At 33.6% G+C, this 22,335-nt stretch overlaps 1 protein-coding gene across 6 annotated transcripts in view; it reads left to right on the top strand.

The window, feature by feature from the left end:
- Positions 1-22,335, top strand: part of ZPBP (zona pellucida binding protein) — a 102,814-nt gene that overhangs the window by 48,427 nt on the left and 32,052 nt on the right. For 5 of the 6 annotated variants that reach the window (XR_013829951.1, XM_079932509.1, XM_079932510.1 and 2 more), the window contains 2 exons: positions 3,903-3,979; positions 16,370-16,547. Coding sequence is in view for 5 of the 6 variants with exons in the window: in XM_079932509.1 (XP_079788635.1) it covers positions 3,903-3,979; positions 16,370-16,547 (255 nt within the window). In the remaining variant the exon portion in view is untranslated. Of the gene's footprint in view, positions 1-3,902; positions 3,980-16,369; positions 16,548-17,013; positions 17,168-22,335 lie in introns of those variants that run through there. The other variant, XM_079932507.1, reaches the window with a different exon arrangement.

The raw sequence follows: 22,335 nt of genomic DNA, 5'->3' as shown, positions 1-22,335 counted from the left end.
AAGTCCCTCATTGCCCACTTTTGTTTTTTTGTTCATTTTTTAATCTGTTTGTTTGCTTTTTTTGGTATTGAGTTTTAGGAGTTCTCTACATATTCTGTATATCTATCCCTTATCAGATATGTGACTTGCAGATATTTTCTCACATTCTGTAGGTTGCGTTTTAACTCTATTGCTATTGTGTTTTGATGCACACTTTAAAAAATTTTTTTGATAAAGTCCACTTGTCTGTTTTTTTCTTTTGTTTCTTGTACCTTTGGTGACATATCCAAGAAATCATTGCCAAATCCAATGAAGCTTTTGCCATAAGTTTTCCTCTAAGAATTTTGTAGTTTTATTTTTTACATTTAGGTTTTTGATCCATCTTGAGCTAATTTGCATGTATGGTGTTAGATAAGAATCGAAATTCATCCTTTTGCATGTGGATATCCAGTTTTCCCAGCACCATTTATTGAAAAGGCAGTGCTTTCCCCATCGAATAGTGTTGACACCATTGTCAAAAATCATTTGGCCATATATGTGAGGGCTTATTTCTGGGCTGTCTGTTATATTGGTCAATATTTCTGTCTTTATGCCAGTAACACACTGTTTTGGTTACTGCAGCTTTGTAGTAAATTTTGAAATCAAGGATTGTGATTTTTAGCTTTATTCTTTTTTAAGACTTTATATAAAGTCCCTTGTGATTCCGCATAGATTTTAGTGTGGATTTTTCTGTTTTGCAGAAAATGTAGTTGGGATTTTAATGTTGATTGCATTGAGTCTATAGATTGTTTTGTGTAGTGTTGACATTTTAATGATGTTACCTTTTCCAGTCTATGAACATTGCATGCATTTCTGTATGTCTTCTTTAATTTCTTTCAACAATGGTTAAGTTATAATTGTAAGTTAATTCCTGAGTATTGGTTAAGTTAATGGTTAATTAATTGGTTAATTCCTCAGTATTTTATTCTTTTTGATGCCTTTGTAAATGGAATTGTTCCCATAATTTTCTTTTCAGGCTTTTCATTGTAGTGTATAGAAATGTAGCTGATTTGTGCATTGACTTTGTATTGTGCAACTTTGCTGAGTTTATTTATTAGTTCTTAACAGTTTTATTTGTGGAATCTTACTGTCTGCATATGAAATCATAGCATCTCTGAACAGAAGTAATTTTCCTGCTTCTTTTCCAATTTGGACGCCTCTTATTTCGCTTTCCTGCCACAACGCACTGGCTACAACTTGCGTTACTGAGATGAAATGGCATAGTTGTATGTTGGCCCATCCCTGAATTCTGGTAATAAACCCCACTTGCGCATGGTGTATGGTCCTGTTAGTAAGCCCCTGAGTTTGGTTAGTATTTTGTTGAGTTTTTCATCAGTGTTGATTAGGGATATGGGACTGTAGTGTCTTATGGTGTCTTTGTCTGGCTTTTGTGTCTGGGTAACGCTGGCCTCAGAGGATGAGTTTAGAAGTGTTACCTCCTCTTCACCTTTTTGGAAGTGTTTGAAAGGATTGGTATTAATTCTTCTAACTGTTGTTAGAACTCACCACTGAAGTCATCCAGTCCTGGGTTATGACTGTTTTGTTTAAGACCTCTATTTCCTTACTTATCTTCTATCTGACTCTTCTGTCCACTGTTGTGAGATATTGAAGTCTCCAAATGTTATTGTAGAAATGTATATTTCTCTTTTGAATGCTGTTAGTTTTTACTTCAAAAATTTTCATGGTCTGATATTAGGTATGTAAATGTTTATATTTGCATTACATATTCTTGCTGTGTTAAACCTTTTATTAGTATATATTGTCCTTATTTGTCTCTTATACCCTTTCTTGATTTTAAGTCTATTTTATCTCTTATGAGTATAACAGCTCTTGTTCTGTTTTGGTTACTATTTGCATGGAATATCTTTTTCCATCCTTTCATTTGCAATCTATTTTTGTTTTTGTATCTAAAGGGAGTCTCCTATAGACAGTACATAGTATGATTATGTTTTTTTTATTCATTCTCAAATCTCTCTCTTTTGACTTGAGAATTTAATCCACTTATTTATTTGTTTATTTTTGGCTGTGTTGGGACTTCATTGCTGCATGTGGGCTTTCTCTAGTTGTGGTGAGTGGGGGCTACTACTCATTGGGGTGTGTGGGCTTCTCACTGTGGTGGGCTCTCTTGCTGTGGAGCATGGGCTCTAGGCTTGCAGGCTTCAGTAGCTGGAGCATGTGGGCTCAGTAGTTGTGGCGCGTGGGCTCTAGGGAGCATGGGCTTCAGTAGTTGTGGCTCATGGGGTCTAGAGTGCAGGCTCAGTAGTTGTGGCACACGGGCTTAGTTGCTCTGTGGAATGTGGAATATTCCTGGTCCAGGGCTTGAACCCACGTCCCCTACTTTGGCAGGCGGATTCTTAACCACTGCGCCACCAGGGAAGTCCCCAATCCAATTACTTTTAAAATGATTATTGATAATGCAGAATTTACCTGTGTCATTTTGCTATTTGTTTTCTTTATGCTTTATAGCAGTTTTGTTCCTCATTTCCTTCATTATAGTCTTTTTTGTGTAGTTGACTTTTTTGTAGTTAAATGTTGAAATCTTTTTCATTTCCTTTTGTGTATATTCTATAGTTATTTTCTTTGTTGTTACCACAGGAATTGCATTTCACATTCCCAAGTTTATAACACTCTAATCTGAATTTATACCAACCTAACTTCTACACCATTTGAAACTCTCCTTTAACAGCTGTATCCCCACCTCTTTCAGTTGCTGATGACATAAACTTGCTACTTTATAAATTGTCTGCCCCAAAATATAAACTAATAATTATTTAAAATGAATTAGTCTCTTAATTTATATAGAAAACAAAGTGTGGAGTTACAAACCAAAGTTACAGTAATACTAGCCTTTAGACCAATTGTTTTTTTTGTAAGTATATTAGGCTCTTAAGTCATATATAGAAAAATTGCTGTTACAATCCGATCTGACAGTAACAGCAGCTTCTGTCGTCCGTGTGCTTACCTTTGTTAAGGTCTTTATTTCTCTTCATGCAGCTTCACATTACCTCCTAGTATTCTTTCACTTCACCTGCAGAACTCCCTGAGCAGTTCTTGCTGGGCAGGTCAGGTGGTCACAAATTCCCTCAGCTCTTGTTTAGTTAGGAAAGTCTTCATTTCTCTTTCACTTTTGAAGGGCAATTTTGCAGGTTATAGGATTCTTTCCTTGCTCTTTGTTTTCTAGTACTTATCACCTTATCACAAAATATGTTTCTGTAATGATGACTGTTTATTGTTTTTATGTATTGTTGTTTATTCTCATTTGCTGCCTTAGAATATAATTTCCAGAGAGTCAGGGAGTTTGTAGATTTTGATCACTTATGTGTCTCAGACTCTTAGAATAACTCTTAGTATGTAATAGACTCTCGATAATTACTTATTGAATAAATAGGTACATCAATGCATGCATATATGACTATGTTCATCATTTTAGTTACCATGGCCACTACTGTAGTCCAACCTCATTCTCTTTTCAGTATTGTTATAATCATTTATCTCTTTGTAGAGATTAAGAATTGAGTTAGTCAAATGACTGACACTATGTTATATGGGTAGAGTTAAGTAGAATATTGAAAGAGTAAACACATTTATACATACATATACATATATATGGTATAAAAGGCAAAATAATTCCATTGTTAAAAATTGTATGATGTCAGTTGCCACATACTCTTAAGTTCACTGCAATAGGTTTTCCTGATTTATATAAGATAAATTTTTATGTTAGGTTTTTGGCTGAAAAGAGTGATTTAACATTTGGAAAATTGCTTAATTTTTTAGTGGAATAGAAATATTAGATACATGATCTATTTTATATTTCAAAAGCCAATTTAAATATTGTGATATAGTAGTTTAGACCCATGATAAAGTATAAAATATTTTCTCAGTTTCATCTCTAGACACTGAAAAAGGACACAAACCATGTGCAGACCATAGTTGTGAATCTTCCAAAAGACTATCTAAGGTACGTTATGTGAGATGAGAAAAAAGAGGAAGTGGTGAACATGCCCAGGGTGTGAGTAAGCATCTTAGCTATTTATAGAACACACCACCACCACCCCCAACATACACACTTAGGGAATTCAACAATAAAAATAAAACTTCATCAAATAATAAATGACGAGGATTTAGTGGAGTTAATATTTTTATGAAATGCTTTGAAATTTAGCATTTTGTAACTGATTGTATTAGGAAATAGGATTTTCCCATTTATAGGGCCTTGTTTGCTATTGCAAATTAATTTATAACTAATAATCCTGAAGAATTCTCTCCATGTTACTGTTATTAATCCTAAGTAATAAATTTGATCTATACTGTTTATTAACTGTTTTCACATTGCTTTATACTCAGCATCTTGTATCTATGCTTAGGGTGAAAATTATGCTGTAACTTCCAGCAGCAATTTAATTTAGTTTTCTCTTTTACATTATGCTTAACATATTATTCATAATCAGTAAATTTATGGCAGATTTCCCTACTTCAGATTACTCTTCAGTGACCCTGAACATTTTGTTAAAAATAATATTTTAAAATATTTGGAATAAAATGTAATTTACATTTGATGGTTATGAAAATTTTCTGTTAAAATCATAAGTAATGCATATTTATAGGTCAGTGTCCATTACTTTTGCCTAGTGAAATTGACAGGGGGATGATTTCTTAATTTGTACTCACTAAGCCTCCTGAAATGTAGCTTAAATCATCTATTTATATATAACCAGATATTTCCATATAAAAAACTTCCATAGGGGTTACCTCTCATCCCAGGGATATATTTTTTCCTTTACTTTTGAAATAGGAGTTAAATTTTACGGCATTGAGAACAGAAGGCAATCTTATTTTCTAATTCTCTTTCTTAATCCCTGAGTACTATTTTAATTATTATTTAGTATACCCCACAAATTCTGTTAATATTTTGTTGAAATTTAAAATTTTCAAAATACTTTTTTTAATTTGTCTTGAGATATCTTCTTTGACCCATGTGTTAGAAGTGTGTTGTTTAATCTCCATTGATTTCTGTTTAATTACATTATGATCTGAGAGCAGACATTGTATAATTTCTGTTCTTGTTAATTTGTTAAAGTGTGTGCTGTGATGGAGTATATCGTCTGTCACAGTGAATGTTACATTTGAGCTTGAGGAGAGTGTGTATTCTCTTGATAGACGACAGTTATAACAGGTAATTCATGGTGGTGTTGAGTTCAACTATGTCCTTAGAATTCCTTCTTTTTTGTGGCTGTGTAAAATTCCACTGTATGTATAGGCCACAGTTTTTTATATATCCTTTCAACCACAGATGGACTTTTAGGTTGCTTCTTTGTCTTGGCTACTGTGAATAGTGAACATGGGAGTGTAGATATCTCTTTGAGATCCTGATTTCAGTTACTTTGGATATATACCTAGGAATGGAATTGCTAGATCATATGGTAATTCTTTTTTTAATTTTTTGTGGACCTTCCATACTGTTTTCCATAGTGGCTGCATCAATTTACATTTATTCCAATAAAGTATAAGGATTCCCTTTTCTATATATCCTTACCAACACTTTATGTCTTTTGTTTTTCTGATAATTGTCATTCTGACATGTGTGATGTGATAGTGCATTGCAGTTTTTATTGCATCTCCCTGATGGTTAGTTCTGTTAAGAATCTTCTCATATACCTGCTGATTGTTTGTATGTCTTCTTTGGAGAAATGTCTCTTCAGTTCCTTTGCCTATTTTAAAATTCAGATCATATGATTATTATTATTATTTTGCTATTGAGTTTTATGTCTTCCTTATATATTTTGGAAATTAACCCTTTATCTGATACAAAGTTTACAAATACACTCCCATTTCATAGGTTGCCTTGTTATTTTCTTGTTCATTTCCTTTTCTGTTCAGAAACTTTTTAGTTTGAGGTAATCCCATTTGTCTGTTTTTGCCTTGTTGCCTGTGTTTTTTGGTATCATATCCAAGTTTTCATTGCTAAGGCCAGTGTCAGACTTTTTTTCTCTATATTTTCTTCCAGATATTTTACAGTTTCATGCCTTACATTTAAATATTTAATATATTTTGAATTGAGTTTTGTGTAAGTTAGAAGGGTCTGATTTCATTCTTTTCATCTGGAAAAATTGTTTGCCCAACACCATTTATTGAAGAGACTGTCCTTTCCCCATTGTGTATTCTTGGCTCTCTTGTGTAAGACCAGTAGACAGTATATGTGTGGGTTTATTTCTGGATACTTCATTCTGTTTCGCTGGACAGTATATCTGTTTTTATGCCAATACCGTATGGTTTTGATCAATATAGCTTTGTAATGTAATTTGAAATCAGGACATGTGATGACTCCAGCTTTGTTCATCTTGCTCAAAATTGCTTTGACTGGGATATTTTGTAGTTCCAGATGAATTCTAGGGGTTTTTTTTCTTTATTTTCTGTTTCTGGAAAAAATGCCATTGGGATTTGGAAGCAAATTTCAATCAATGTCTAAATTCCTCTAGGTATTCTGGACACTTTCACAATAGTCTTCCATCTTAATGTAGGGTATCTTTACATTTATTTATTTTAAAAAAATTTCTCTCATCAATGTTTTTTAGTTTTTAATGTACACATCTCTCATCTTCCTACTTAATTTTACTTTTAAGTATTTTATTCTTCTTGTACTCATGTAAATGAGATTATTTTCTTGATATCCTTTTTAGATAGTTTCTTGCTAGTGTGTAGAAATACAACGGTGTTTTTAATGTTGATTTTGTATCATGCAGCTTTACTGAATTTGCTTATTCTAAGAGTTTTTGTGGAATCTTTAGTGTTTTCTGCATATATGAATATTTCATCTGAAAACAGATGATTTTACTTATTTGTTTCAGATTTGGATGATTTTTATTTGTTTTTCTTTTCTAATCACTCTCTTTAGGACTTTCAGTACTATATTGAATAGAAGTAGCAAGACTGGGCATCCTTTCTTTGCCCAGGTCTTAGAGAAAAGGTTTTCAGTTTTTCACTTTTGAATGTGCTGCTAGCTGTGGAATTTTTCTATATGGACTTAATTATTATATTTTGGCAAGTTCCTAACATTCTGACTTTATTGAGAAGTTTCATTATGAATGGATGTGAAATCATACTTTTCTACATCTATTGTGATAATCATATGATTTTTATTTTTCATTCTGTTAATGATTGATTTGTGTATGTTGAAACATCCTTGCATCCCAAAGATGCATCCCACTTGGTCATGGTGTATAATTCTTTTAATACGTTGTTGAATTTGGTTTGCTAGTGTTTAGTTGAGGATTCTTGTATGTATGTTAATCAGGTATATTATCTTATAAATTTTTTTTCTTTTGGTGTCTTTGTCTGGTTTTGGTATCAGAGTGGTACTGGCCTCACAAAATGAGTTTGGAAGTGTTCCCTATACTGTTGTTTTTGAATGAAGTTTAAGAAGTTCTGTTATTAATTCTTCTTTAAATATATGGTAGAATTCATCTATGTTGACATCTGGTCCTGGAGCTTTCCTTGCTAGAAGGTTTTTGATAACTGATTCAGTCTTCTTGTTTATTATTGGTCTGTTCATGTTTTCTGTCTTTTTCTTATTTCTGAATTCAGCCTCTATATTTTGTATGTTTATAGGAATTTGCCATATATTCTAACTTATTCAATTTGTTGGCATATAGTTTTTCATAATAGTTCTCTATTATGATTTATGAAAGAAAATAATCATCTTTTCTCTTTCTATGGCATCAGTTGTAATTTCTCCTCTTTCATTTCTTATTTTATGTTTTCTGATTTTATTTAAGTCTTTTCTCTTTTTTTCTTTGTTAATCTTGCTCATTGTTTGTCTTCTTAGTTTATCTTTAAAAAAAACAGCTCTTAGTTTCATCATTGTTCTATTTTTGTGTTTTCTACTCCATTTATTTCTGCTGTAGTGTTTATTCCTTCTTCACCTAACTTTGGGTTTAATTTGTCTTTCTTTTTCTAGTTTCTTGAGGTGTAAAGTTGGGTGTTTATTTGATATTTTTCTTTTTTTCTAACGTAGGCTTTTATTGCTATAAATTTACCTCATAGTACTGTTTTTTTGCATCTCATAAATTTTAGTATTTTGTGTCTTTGTTTACGTTTGTCTCATGATATTTTCTTGTCTTCTTTGACTCAGTGATCCCAGGATGTGTTGTTTAAATTCCACATATTTGTGAATTGTTTTATTTTCCTTCTGTTATTGATTTCTAGGTCCACTTCATTGTGGTTGGAGGATATACTTGGTGTGAGCTTAATATTTTTATATTCATAAAGACATGTTTTGTGACCCATCCTAGAGAATGTTTGTATACACTTGAGAAGAATCCATTTTCTTCTGCTGTTGCATGGAACATTCTGTGGATCTGTTAAGTTCATTTGGTCTGTTGTGTTGTTCAAGTCTGGTAGTTCCTTATTGATTTGCTGTCTGAATATTCTATCCATTATTCAAATTGGAGTATTGAAATCTCCTACTATTATTGTATTGATGTCTATTCTTCCTTTCAGCTCTGTCAGTGTTTGCTTTATATACTTATATACTCTGATGTTGGGTGTATATATATGTTCTATCTTCCTGTTGAATTGATTCCTTAATCATTATATAATGACCTTTTTTGTTTCTTATTACAGTTTTGTATTATTTCAAGGTGATTTTTTGGGGTATATGTACATCCATCCTTGCTCTGTTTGGTTGTCATCTGCATGGGATCTTTTTCCATGTTTCACTTTCAGCTTATAAGTGTCCTTAAATCTACAGCTAATATCTTGTAGACAGCATATACTTGGATGATCTTGTTTTGTCCATTAAGCCATGTCATGTTTTTTACAGGGGAGTTTAATCTATTTACATTTAAAGTTATTATTGATAGGTAAGGGCCTACTATTGTCATTTTGTTAATTATTTTCTGTATGTTTGTAGTATCTTTGTAGTCCTTTCTTCCAATGTTGCTGTCATCCTTTGTTATTTGACTTTTTTGTGCATTGATACACTTTGATTCCTTTCTCTTCTTTAAAGATATTTTCTTTTTGGTTATCATGAAGCTTACATATAAATCTTATAACAGTCTACTTTAAGCTGATAACTTAGTTCATATGCAAGTCTGTATTGCATATGAATTGCGTATGAAAGTCTATACTTATACTCTCCTCTGCACAGTATGTTATTGATGTCACAAGTTACATTTTTCTTATTGTACATCTAATTACAGATTTGTATACTTATATTTTTGATACTTTTGTCTGTAACTTTTATACTGGTTTAAAATGTCATTTATGTATCACCCTTACAGTATTACATTAGTCTGTATTTGCTGTGAGATTTATACTTTTTAATGTTGCTGTTAAGTGTTCTTTCATTTCATTTCATTTGATGAACTCTCTAGCAATTCTTCTAAGGCAGTTCACTCACTTGGGCAGAGCACTGAGATACTGGGACTTCTAATGGTGTTGAACTCTTTCAGTTTTTTTTTTTTCTGGGAAACTCTTCATCTTTCCTTCATTTTCAAAGGACAGTTTGACAGATATAGTATTCCTGGTTCATAGTTTTGTTTGTTTGTTTCTTCACTTTGGATGTATCATTATGTACTCTCCTAGCCGGAAAGGTTTGTGCCAAGACATCCACTGATTTCTAATCACTGATAGTATTATTTGTGTGGGGGGGTACCCTTTATTTAGTATTATTTGCGTGGGGGGGTACCCTTTATTTGATGATGCTCTTCTCTAGCCACTTTCGTAGTTCTGTCTTTGTGAATATTGTCAAATTAATAACAATGTTTCTTGGTGTAGTTCCCTTTAGTACAACATATTTGGTATTCTTTAAGGTTTATGAATCTGTATGCCCATTCCCTCTGAAGATTGAGAAAGTTCTTTGGTATTATTTCTTTAAATAAGCTTTCTAGTCCTTTCTCTTTCTCTTCTTAAGGGAACTCCATAGTGCATGTATTGATTTAGGTAATGATATCAAATAAGCCTCATAGGATTTCTTCACTCTTTTTTTCTTTCTGTTTCTCTGACTGGACAATTTCAAATGATCTGTCTTTTAATTCATTGATTCTTTTCTATGCTTGATTGAGTCAACCTTTGAAGCTCTATTGAATTTTTAAGTCCAATCACTGTATTTTTCAAAATAGAATTTCTGTTTGGTTCTTTTTTATGGTTTGTATCTCTTTGTTGTACTTCTTGGATTTTGTGTGTATGTATGTGTGTGTGTGTGTGTGTGTGTGTGTGTGTGTGTGCACACGCACGCACATGTGCACATTGTTTTCTTGATTTTGTCTGTGTTTTCTTGTAGTTTACTGAGTTTCTTTAAGATTATATTGAATTATTTTTAGGTGATTCATAGATCTTCCTAACTTTGGCCTTTGTAGCTGGTTATTGGAGCTTTTTTGTTGTTGTTCTTTTATGGTGTCATGTTTTATTGATTCTTTGTGATATGCTGGAATTGGTGCCTGTGCTTTTAAAGAAAAGTTTCCTCTTCCAACCTTTATGGTCTGGCTTCAGGAGAGAATGACCTTTACCAGACTAGAGTTTCTAGGAGTCTCTCATACCTTTCTTATGGCTGCACCTCCTCAAGTCTTGCTTTTTCCTGGGGTGGATGTCTTAGAATTATTTCTTCTCTCAATCCTACAGAGCCATGTCAGGTTATAAGAGTCACATCAAGTGCTAAGAGCAAACCACTCCTTTTTCCTGAGGGCAGTGCCTGAAATGCCAAGGCTTTTTATGCATCTTCCATTTCTCTCCCTCCCTCCTAAAGGGGATGTCTTGGAGTTTGCTCCCTCTCTGTAGTCTGCAGAGTCATGCCAAATGCCCCAAGAGTCACCTTTCCCTTTTCCCCAGGGTAGTGCCCTTGATTCTGAGCCATGGGTTGCAAGCTCCATCTCTCTTCCTCTCTCCTGAAGGAACAGTCTCAGGGTTGTGCACCTTCACCAAAGTTTGCAGAGTTTAACTTGCTGCAGGCTTCTGTACCGCCTGCTTAGATCTGTGTGCCAGCTGTCAGGGCACACGTGCCAGGTACCATGAGTTTCCACCCCTTTTCTTTGTTCTCAGCTTTCTCTAAATGATTCGGCCATGCTAATTTCCTCAGAGTTCTAGGTGCAGTAAGAGAAAAATAGACCTCCAGAAGGAGTCCACATGGGAAGTGACCCCAAGCTTGGGAAAGCCAAACCTTCACGTTGCATTTTCCTTCCCCTGAGGGAGAAGTTGTGGTCTAGGGGGATCTCTCTGCGTGCTCAGTTTTGGTGACCTGGGAAAGTGGTGATGCAGTCAAAGTGAAAGAGTTTCTCTTAGCATTTTCAGTGTGCTTGATCTTGGGTTTTGTGGCCCATGGGGGTGCTGGAACATTTCTACTATATTCAGGATTTCTTAAAAAGTATTTTCATCCCTGAATCGTTGTCAAATCAGTGTTTTTGTGCAGTGAAGACTGGAATCTCCTATTCTGCCGTGTGGCTGACAGCATTCCTTTTGGATATAGTTAACAATCCAGCTAACAAATCAAGTTAATAATCCCTGCCTCTTAATTAGAAAATTTAGACCAATTACATTTAATTTAATTATCAAAGATTTGGATTTAAATCCACCATTTTTTTCTATTTGTCCCATCTCTTGTAACTTTTTCCTTTTATTCTTTCTTTTGGATGATTGTGCCTTTTAAAGAATGATACTGTTTTATAGTCTTGTTCATTGCTTTATTGTTTTCAAATCATACTTCTACTTTATGTGGATGGGTTTTTATCATTCTATTATATATCATTTAACCTCGTTTTCTATTCTTCTGGTTTTGCTCCTTCCCTATCTTCTTTGGATTGATTAAACTTTTTTTAACTGACTTTTTTCTTGTTATATTTTTTTTCACTCTTCTTCTGGATTTGTTGCAAATTTTAACATATTCTTCATAGCAGAACCAAAACTTACTTAGTTTATAGTACCTTCCAAAAAAGTACAAAAGCCTTAAAGACCCTTAACTCTTATGACCTGTTTTTATCTTTCAAGGTTTTGTTTTCTAGTATTCTAGTATTTTTTTTAATTTTTCATTTATTATTAAGATTGTTTCAGAATGTCAGTGTCTGTTTAGATTTACCCACAGTTTTATCCATTTCTTTGCTTACAATTTCTTCTTGCCTCTTAGTCTTTCCTTATGTATTTTTCCGTCTTCCTATATTTATTGTTCCACTGAAATCTGAGGATTCATTACTTTGATCAGTTCTGGAAATTTTTTCTGCCAGAACACCTTTGAAAAGTACCTGTTGCCCCATTTGCTTCTCTTGAACTCCCATTTAGTATGTTTCAGGTTATCTCATTTATTTCTCCACCTCTCTCTTACTTTTTTTTCTTTTTTTAAATATGTTCTTCATTCTGAGTAATTTTTTTTTTTTTTTTTTTTTTTTTGCGGTACACAGGCCTCTCACTGTTGTGGCCTCTCCCGCTGCAGAGCACAGGCTCTGGACACACAAGCTCAGCAGCCATGGCTCACAGGCCTAGCCGCTCAGTGGCATGTGGGATCTTCCCAGACCGGGGCATGAACCTACGTCCCCTGCATCGGCAGGCGGACTCTCAACCACTGTGCCACCAGGGAAGCCCATTCTGAGTAATTTCTTCAATTATTTATTGCATTTAATTGTTCTGGCTCCAGCAGGGCCTAATCTGATGTTCAGTCTGTCCACTGAGTTTTTAATTTCACTACATTTTTTACTGCCTTCATTAATTGTAATTTAAGTAGGTAATTTTTCAAATATACTTTCTCTTTTATTGTGATATAAATTTCCTTTCCTGTGTTTTCATACCACTTTTATGTCTTCATGTGTTCTAAGGATACTTCATATCATTTTTTGCTATTTTAGGTCACTGGAGCTCCATTATCTGAATTTCTTGATGGTCTAATTTGGCAGTTTGTTGACCCCACCGTTGTTTCTTAGTTCATCCTCTGCTTCATAATTCTGGCTGATAAGACATGTTTGTCAGTCCTGTATCAGTAGATGTAGCCCCTTTGGCTTAGGTTGTGTGTGTTTTCCTGTAAAGTTACTATGTTTGCTTTTGCCTAATGTTCCATGGTTGTTCTCAATCAAAGCCAAATTTTTATGTTAATTTCTGACTTGGGGATCTTGTACCACACAGAAAGTACAACAAAACCCCACACCCACTTTGAAAGCAAACCATCATGTAGGAATTCACTGAGGAGTTTTGCTTTCCCCCATCCCTCCACTCCATCACCCCCTCCTGCCCCCTCCCTACCCTATTGAGAGTCTTTCTTGTTATTCCCCTTTTGTAATTGAATTTCTTTTCCTGTTCCACTGTTTTACTTAGAGTCTTTCTTGGTTGTTTATTTTGTTTGTTTTTAACAACTTTAAGCCTTTTTTCCTTAGCTCTTTTGTTTGTTAAATTATAACACTCTGGAATACTCAGATTGACATGAAATGAAATAGGGACTCAGCTAATATTAGGTTTTTAATTTTCGTTTTTAGCAACTTTTTCTCTTTCTTTCTGTCTTTCCCTGTCTTCCTTTTTTCCTTTCTACTTTTTTCTTCCTCTCTTATTGTTGAAATATAGGTACACAATATCTGCTGTGTTATGTTCAGTTAGGTGATTTTTAGCAGGGTGATTTTTCAGACTATCTAGTGCACCAAATGGTTGGAAATGTGAAATCTTTTTCTGTATTTTTAAATGTCATTTCTCTCCTCTCACTCCTATCTTATCTGCTTGCTTTTTTCAATTAGAAATATACTACTTTAAAGAACTTTAATGTGACAGTTTAAATCTCTAATAATTTCAAAAGCTAAATTATAATTTATCTTTAATCTTTCTTCTAAAAATTCTGGTTTTCTAATACAGGTTTCATTTCTTGTGGAGCAACTACCATTTCAGTGACAATGCTGAGTGAAGAGTCGATTCTTTTGTCTTTTGCTTCAGGACTGAAGTAGACTACATTGCAAAGTTAAATTTTTCTTTATTCTAAAGTTCTGGGATTCATTATTCTTCTTAGCAGTGGATTCCAACTTTCATAGAATTCAAACTATTGTATAACCCTTTACTTTCTTCCTCTTCCCTTTGGCGCTGCTTTGAAACTGAGCTTTATCTCATAGTGCTCTGCCTGTTTTACTGATATGAGTGAGTGGACATCATCCATGCTGATGTTCCTACCACGAGAAGGACAACTTTGTGTTTTTGTTTTAAACTTTTTGACAGTTCTTCATTGGGACATTTTCGTGTAAGATCTGGACACCCTACCTCTCATTTGCTCACTGAGCACTGAGATCACCAGTCTTTTCTATGCAAATTCACAATTCTTTCCATTTCATCCAAGATACTGTAAGCCTCTCCTTTTTTGTTTTTTGGGGTTTTGTTTTTTGCTTTTTAATTCCAGCCCCATTTGATGACTATAGTCATTTTCCAAAGAGATTCCCCAAATATAGCTGTTAACCAAAGTTTTCCAACAGACTCCATCTTAAAAGTGTATTGTCCATAACACCTGGTACATAATGAATTCTCCCCTCATGGATACTGGAGCTCCAATTCATCTCTGGTTGTGTATAATGTATGCCATTTTTTTGCCTATCCTAGGACTCTCATTGCTTACTGGACTAATGTAGAGCACATATTAAGCCTTTCTAGTTGCCTTTTTCAGTACCTAATGTGGCATGATCTGTTGAGCAGGTTATGGTATTTAAAGTAAGCTGTTCAGCTTCTCCACGCAGAAGTTTATATAGTTTACAAACTGCTTATTGTTGAAGTGGTAATGATTTCTTGTTCTAGTCTTGTAATCAATAACCAATAATTAGAACATATTCCTTTCATATATGCTTAATAAGTCTATAAAATTTGGGGATGGGTGGGTGAAGGGAGGAGTAGCTTGGGCCAGGCAATCTGATGTTTATTCAGTTGTATTAATTCTTTGTGATTAAGGTGATTCAGGTGATTAATCTATGAAGAATTTCTATAATTATGATTTGTTCTTATGTCATCCAAATTTGTCCAAAAATTTTTACTTTAAAATCTTTAATCTTTACCCAATTCAGAGAATTTTTCAGTTTCACACTTTCTTTGGTACAAATAATTAACCCCATGTCAACCATCAACATACTCATTATTTAAAAAAAAAATTTAGTCAATGATTCAAATAATTTCGTGCCTTCTTTCCATTTTTATCAAATAAGAGATTTATCCTCATTCTCCTTCTTAGAAAGAAAACAGGAAAGAAGAATCTGATTTACATGATAATTTTTGTTCTTGTCAGGTTTTGCGAGGTATAGTTTCATTGTTTTTTTTTTTTTTCTTTCTTTTTCCTGCATAGGGTGTCAGGAAGCCAAGTGATTATGATCATGTCTCCTGATACTTTTATTTGTAGTCTTGCATTTAAATATAGTTAATTGGATACCAGATTTGTAGCTAATTAATTCATAAGCACTTCCTTAACCAAAATTGTAAATAGCAGCAAATTTGACAGAATTTATTAGAAGTACAAGAAAACCATTTAGACTGTAAAAATATAGTAATTCAGTAATAGAATGAGTTGAATGCAGTATATTGAAAAACACTTTTACAATTATTTATAGAAATTTTCATCAGAGGGATGTAATTTGTAAGGTACCTGGAGAAGTCAGTAGATTGAGATGCACCATTCGTGGTTATAGATGAGCACGATTTCATTTACCCCTGCTTCTGACTACATGAGAGGTGCAGGTGAGCATAGGAGAACTGAGCAGAACTGACTAGCTTGTAGAGGGTGTGAACTCATGACCATACCTCATGCTTTACCAGGTAAGGCTTACCAGCCACTGAAAAGTATAAGCCTCTTGTTACTTTTCGGAGTCAAGCCAGAATAATTACTACAAGTAAAAAGGTAATTAATTATAGGTCAGAATTATGCCTTAATTATTTTGTAAATTTGAGTTTTGAAACAGAGCTATAAGTTCTAACATGTGCTGCATGCTATCTTTAAACCTAATTTTTCTTTATGTAAAGAGTGGAGCAGATGTCTCAGGATATGCTTCTTAAAGATTCTTAAAGTACATTTCTTTAAGAACATTTAATTGTTAGAGTACCCTTCTGAAAGTACATTTAATTTCAGAGAGCTGTCTTGTTTTGCTCTTATGCCCATCCATATATTATTCAAAACCAAGGGGACCAAAAAGTTTGGTTATATATTGAAGTATTTTCTTTGTGTTGTATATGGAAGTACTTTTAGAAATATTTGAGGTTTATAGGTGATATCTTTTCAGTTTTACAGGTGTTATTTATATCCTATGAATTCAAGAAAAAATAAGGACCTTGAGAATTTGTTTCCCCTGCTTCTAAATACATAAGCATCCTTATTTGTTCTAAAATTACATTTATGTGATAATTTTTTCATACTTTATTTCTATTTTAGGCTAAAATTCTCATAGAGAGATTTTTTAATCAACAAGTGGAAGTTCTGGGCAGACGTGCAGAGCCGTTGCCTGAGATATACTACATTGAGGGTACTCTCCAAATGGTTTGGATTAATCGCTGCTTCCCAGGGTATGGAGTGAATACCCTGAAACACCCAAAATGTCCTGAGTGCTGTGGTATGTAATGAACTATGATTTTATGGTTTATATGTATGAAAATTCACTTGTCTTCATTATGCCTAAGTGAATGTCTATCACTTATTTTTACTATCATTTAGGTTTGAAATAGTGTGTTTGAAAAGACTATGTCAATCTGAAGATTTAAAAGAAAAAGGCCAACTTAATTCTGGCCTTGTTTTACTACTAGAGTAAAGAGGGGTTGGGGTGTTAGGCAGTTGTCTGGGAGGAAGCACAAATACTAGTTATGAGACACCTAGAGTTACTTAACAGCCAAAATATATTTCTTTTAGAATCAATTTTTGAAGAGTTTACATTTGTATAGTCTGGATTAGGTAACTTTTTCACTTTTTTTAAAAGTAAGTATATGAGTTGCTTTACTACCAGTTGTTCCTTCTGACCGTTGATCCTAGCACTAAAGGATCTGAGCATCTATCTGGCTTCCCCATCTTTGTGCTCATTATAGGACCGTCTATAGAGGCTGTTTAGGATGAGGACGTGGATTCACAGTCTCAGAATTTCCATCTGCAGCTGTGGAGTGAGCCAATTAACCTTCAGTCTTGAAAGATTTCCCAACATAAATATCACTACATTAGTGCCATTGTTTGAGTCTTCTCTGTTCTTCCCTCTTTTCTACTATCTTATGTTAGATTAAAAACCTTTTCATATGGTAGAACACTAAATATTATTTTTGCTTTGCTTTATTTAACTTGGTTAGATTTCGCTTTACTTTTTCATAATATTGGTTTTGTTTAAGGATATGAAATTTGACAAAATGTACTGAAAATTTATCTCAGGAAATACAATACAAATTTAACAAATAAATCACTTACAAATGCCAACCTTGTGACTGTTTTGATAATCTGTGATTACGCATATCACGCTAGAGCACAGAAAATGATGAAGAAAAGCCTGGTGATGCCAAACAGTGAAACCAAAACTTAGTAGTTTAGCTGTCTATTAAATGCATTTATATTGCCTGTCAATAAAACCTTAAGACAAACTTAAAAATTTAAATAGTTGCATCTTATTAATTCTAAGAATTTTGAAATAAACATAGCTCTTTCAGTTGAAATGATAGGTTTCATCATAATGAAATTATTATGAATAATAATTTCATCATTGGAGTTTTTTTGCATGTATAAAAGTTCAGATAAACCCAATTTTCAGGTACTCTAATTTTACCATGTAATTATAACATTCAGCATTATTATATGCTGTACTATTTGATCAAGTTCATTAAGCAACTCTTTTACTCCTGACAACAAACACCATGGGAAGTATATAATGAAACTGTTGTATAAATCTCCAAAATATTTTCTGCCCCTGAAATACTGCTTTGCTCTCCCAAATATATGTCTTGGCCCACAGAGCTTAGAGATACAGGAGATGCATCCAGGAAACAATTAGAGAACAAGAGACCACCAAACTACAGGAAAGAGAATGGAAAGGAGATTATATAAAGCAAACTAAGTTAGAGATAGGATGAATCTCTATATAGGATTAATATAATTGAAAAAAAGGCTTTCTGAGTGATTTGAGACTTGAGGTAAGACTTTGAAGATACAGGCTTAGCAAGTACCACCCAAGCAAGGGCATGACTGAGTGTCAGATTTCTGGGGGAATTTTGCTTGACTGGGACTAGAGGATTAGTATCAGAAGAGCTGTGGGGAATGACAGGCTTTGAAAGCAAAGTGGGAGAGTTCAAATTTAATGTGGCAATAAGAGTCATATCTTTGCGTAGAGGAGAGAAATAACATTTATTTTTTGAATTTTATGGGTTCATTATCATTGCTCAGTACACTTATCAAGTATTGATTTGCTGTATCTCATTTTGTGTTGTTCTATGGTAAATAAATATTTTAATTTAGAATTACCTTTATGCTATTATCATCTCTGTTCGATTACTTAAGCGAGACTGAGCTCCTTTTTTGCACAGAACTCATTAAATATAATGTGACCTTCAGGTCCCCATCATATACAGTCATTTTTACAGAATTTTTACAGTGATTAATACAGTCTATATTACAGAAGGCTATTACTTTAAAAATTTTAAAGAGCACATACTACCCAGAAAACATTTATATCATTCTCCAAATTGGTAGGCACTATAAAATATAACAATAGTTATAAGACAAAATTAACATATTAAATGAACTTACCCATTCAAGTGTGAAATGGAATACTAGATAGAAGCACATAAAACATATGAGATACTTTGTAAAGTGACTTAACTTCCAAAATGAAAACACACCAAGTTTATGCTCAGCAAAGATTGAATAAGCATGTCTATTATGTGAGGGAAGTTTATTTACTTTCTCAGCAGTTGGTAAAGTAAACGGTGATGTTTTCTTGTTTTTTGGATATCTTTACTCATTTAATCTTTATGTCTAGATCACAGATAAAGATCGTTTGCTTATAAACCTAGAGACTTAACATTTCTACCTGTATTATTTTTCTCATTTCTAGTTAATTTAGCATTTTAAATTGATTTTCACTGAAAGTACTTCTTTACACATTATCATTCTTACTATATGCATCATTTTGTCAATCATTTTGACACTGAATAATGAAAAAGTTCTAATTTGTGAATTATAGATGCCTCATAATTTCATAAATTATATCATAAAGGTACTACAACCAAAGACCAGCTAGAATATTATATTGTTTCTGATAGAATTTTTTAAAACACAGATTCTAAAATACGTTTTACTGTGTAATTTCTGTAGTTTCTATTATTTCTGTAAGACTGTGTATTTTGCTTTCCTTTTTATTTTATTCCTATTTAAGCTCATCAAATGACATTCTTTTTTTGACATAATATCCCACTCCTCCTTCTTCTTCCTCTTCAAACTACGGCACTGTCTCAAAGTTACCTGAAGACCTTCTCAAAAATATATCCAAGGTGTGGGGGCCACACATTCACGTTTATCAGCATCCTAGGTGATTTGATGGACGTGAAGGTTTGAGTCTCTTGAGTATTGGTGTTGATAAAGCGATACCTAGATAGGCCGCCTTTCCCCCTAATGAGGCCGCACGCTGGTTTTCATTGACTGTTATGGATGAACGTATAGCTCACTAATCGTTTATGCAGCGCTGTTGTTTCCTGTTGCTTTCTTTATAAGTAAGGTTTTCTGTTGCACATCCAAAGCTTTGGGGAGTCCCAGGAAACTTAAGCAAGGAGCTCTTTCATGGTGATACAGTGTCTGTGTTAGTAGTTAGAAATAATTAGGTTATAGGTTAAACATCTTGAGATAATTTTATTAATAAAGTGTACTTTTGTAATTTAATTTTACAGTGAAAGTGAATTGTTCAGTAGATACAGTTGTTTTTAATAAGGTATTTTAGACTCTAAAAATTTATCCTGCTCAGACATGCAACCAGGAACTCTTGTTTTAGTTTTACATCTAAGGACCAAAAAAATGTGCTGTCAACAAAGCAGACTTTAAGGCAAGAAGTCTTACTAGTTACACAGAGAGGCATTAAGTAATGATGAAAGGGTAAGTCTGACAAGAAAAGGTGAAAATAAAATATTTCTAAATCTGTGAGGATTTAACATAGGTCTGAAATACATAAAACAAAAATTGTCAGGTAACACTGGCATATAAAGCCATATAGAAAAAATTAAGATTGGACCCAGCTAAAAATTCACTTCCAGACGTATTACAGACATATGTACATAAAGAACTGTAAATGTTTTAGAATATAACAAGAAAATATCGTGTCTTCAGTATCAGAAAAAGATTTCCAGAAAAACACACAAAAATCACTAACTTTAATAAAAAACGTTTTTGTCTACATAAAATTTGAGTGCTTATGTTTATCAAAAGACACTGCAAAGAGAGAAAAGATAATCTACAGAATGGGAAAATTATTTATAATGGATATACCCAACAAAAGACTAGGATATATAAAGAACCCATAGAAAACATTTTTTAAAAAGACAAAACAATTTTGAAAAATGGGAAAAGATTTTAACAAGTAATTCACAAAAGAGTAATTCCAAATGGTCAATGGATCCATGAAAATATGTTCAACCTTTTTGTAATCAGGGAAATGTAAATTAAAAACAAAATGAGCTCCTACTACGCAACTATCAGGTGGGCAGAAAATAAATAGTCTCAGTACACTAGGTGTTCAAAAAAATGTGGAGTCTCGGAGCAGCATACACTGCCTGAGTGAGTATAAATCTTGCCCCTTGGGCAGCAGTTTGGTATTATTGTAAACATGACGATGCACATACTCTATGATCTAGCATTTGACTCTCAGGGAAATTTCCTCTCAGCATATTTTCTCATAGTCCCAAACTAGAGACAACCTAAATGTCTATTCATAGTAAAATGTACAAATAAACAGTGATGTATTCATACAATGGAACGGCTATAATTGGTGAATGGGAATTACAACCACATGAATATATTTTATAAATATAACTTGTGGAAAAGAAGCTAAGGACAATGGAATCCATGTAATTTAGGCATAGCTAAGCTCTGTTTTATAGAGATTTATTTGTGAATGCTAAAAGCTAAAACTATAGTGCAATCCAAGGAAATTATCACCATGACACAGAAGAAGACTAGTGCTGATTTGTGGATGGGAAGGAGTGTGAGTGGGTGGGACATAGGCAGAGTGTTAAAGGGTGGCAGATTTCTACGTTATGGCCTCAATTGTTTCTAGACAGGTTTTCTATGCAAACATTCATTATATTGTACATGGTGGCAGATTTCTACGTTATGGCCTCAATTGTTTCTAGACAGGTTTTCTATGCAAACATTCATTATATTGTACATTTATGTCTTATTTTTTCCATGTGTTAGATTTCATAATAAAAAGGTAAAAAATTAAAATTTTCCCTTAAAGCTTGAACACCATTGTTAACAACACTAAAGGCACGCTAAGGAAAAATAAGAAGTGCTTTCTTTCTCTAATACTTCAAATTTATAATTTGTGTATAGTATCACCTGATTTTTGTCTTCATAAATTTATAATTTTAACAGAGCTATCAATAAATGGTTCAGTGGGAATAATGAAATTATAATTTTTTTTCTGTTAACCATTAAGTTGTAAATATCATTCCATATTACTCTACTGTCTTCTTAATACTTTTGTTTGTTAAAAATGGCCAACTAATTGTAAGAATTATGTTTAAACATTTTGTTTATGTTGGAATTTAGATTATTTCCTATTTTTATTATTATAGTAAATGTTATTTACAAGAATACTTAACCAGCTTTTATTTTTTGAGTATTTCCTTGTATAAATTTACAGAAATGTGAGTACTAATCTTAAATAATGGGCATTTTGAGTTTTCACATTTTTGGTGTGTTATTTTAACAGTTCGAAACGTTCATAGTATCTTAACCTCTCTCACAATGTATGTGTAACTACAGACTTTTTTTTTTTTTTTGCGGTACGCGGGCCTCTCACTGTTGTGGCCTCTCCCGTTGTGGAGCACAGGCTCCGGAGGCGCAGGCTCAGCGGCCATGGCCCACGGGCTCAGCCGCTCCGCGGCATGTGGGATCCTCCCCGACCGGGGCACGAACCCGTGTCCCCTGCATCGGCAGGCGGACTCTCAACCACTGCGCCACCAGGGAAGCCCTACAGACATTTTTGAATGTCCTCTAATTGATTCTGAGCATGACTTTTCAAAAATTAAAAAGCAAAATTTTATAGCCGTGTAAAGACTGTATCTCTCACCCTGCTGTGTTCTGCTTAGACTGACATCTTTATCTGGGAGATTTCACAGGTCTGCCTGCCACACAGAGCTTGTTAACTGGACAGCCATCCA

Source organism: Stenella coeruleoalba (assembly GCF_951394435.1).
Source record: "Stenella coeruleoalba genome assembly, chromosome: 9".
Classification (NCBI taxonomy): domain Eukaryota; kingdom Metazoa; phylum Chordata; class Mammalia; order Artiodactyla; family Delphinidae; genus Stenella; species Stenella coeruleoalba.
This window is presented reverse-complemented; position numbering and strand designations above follow the sequence as displayed.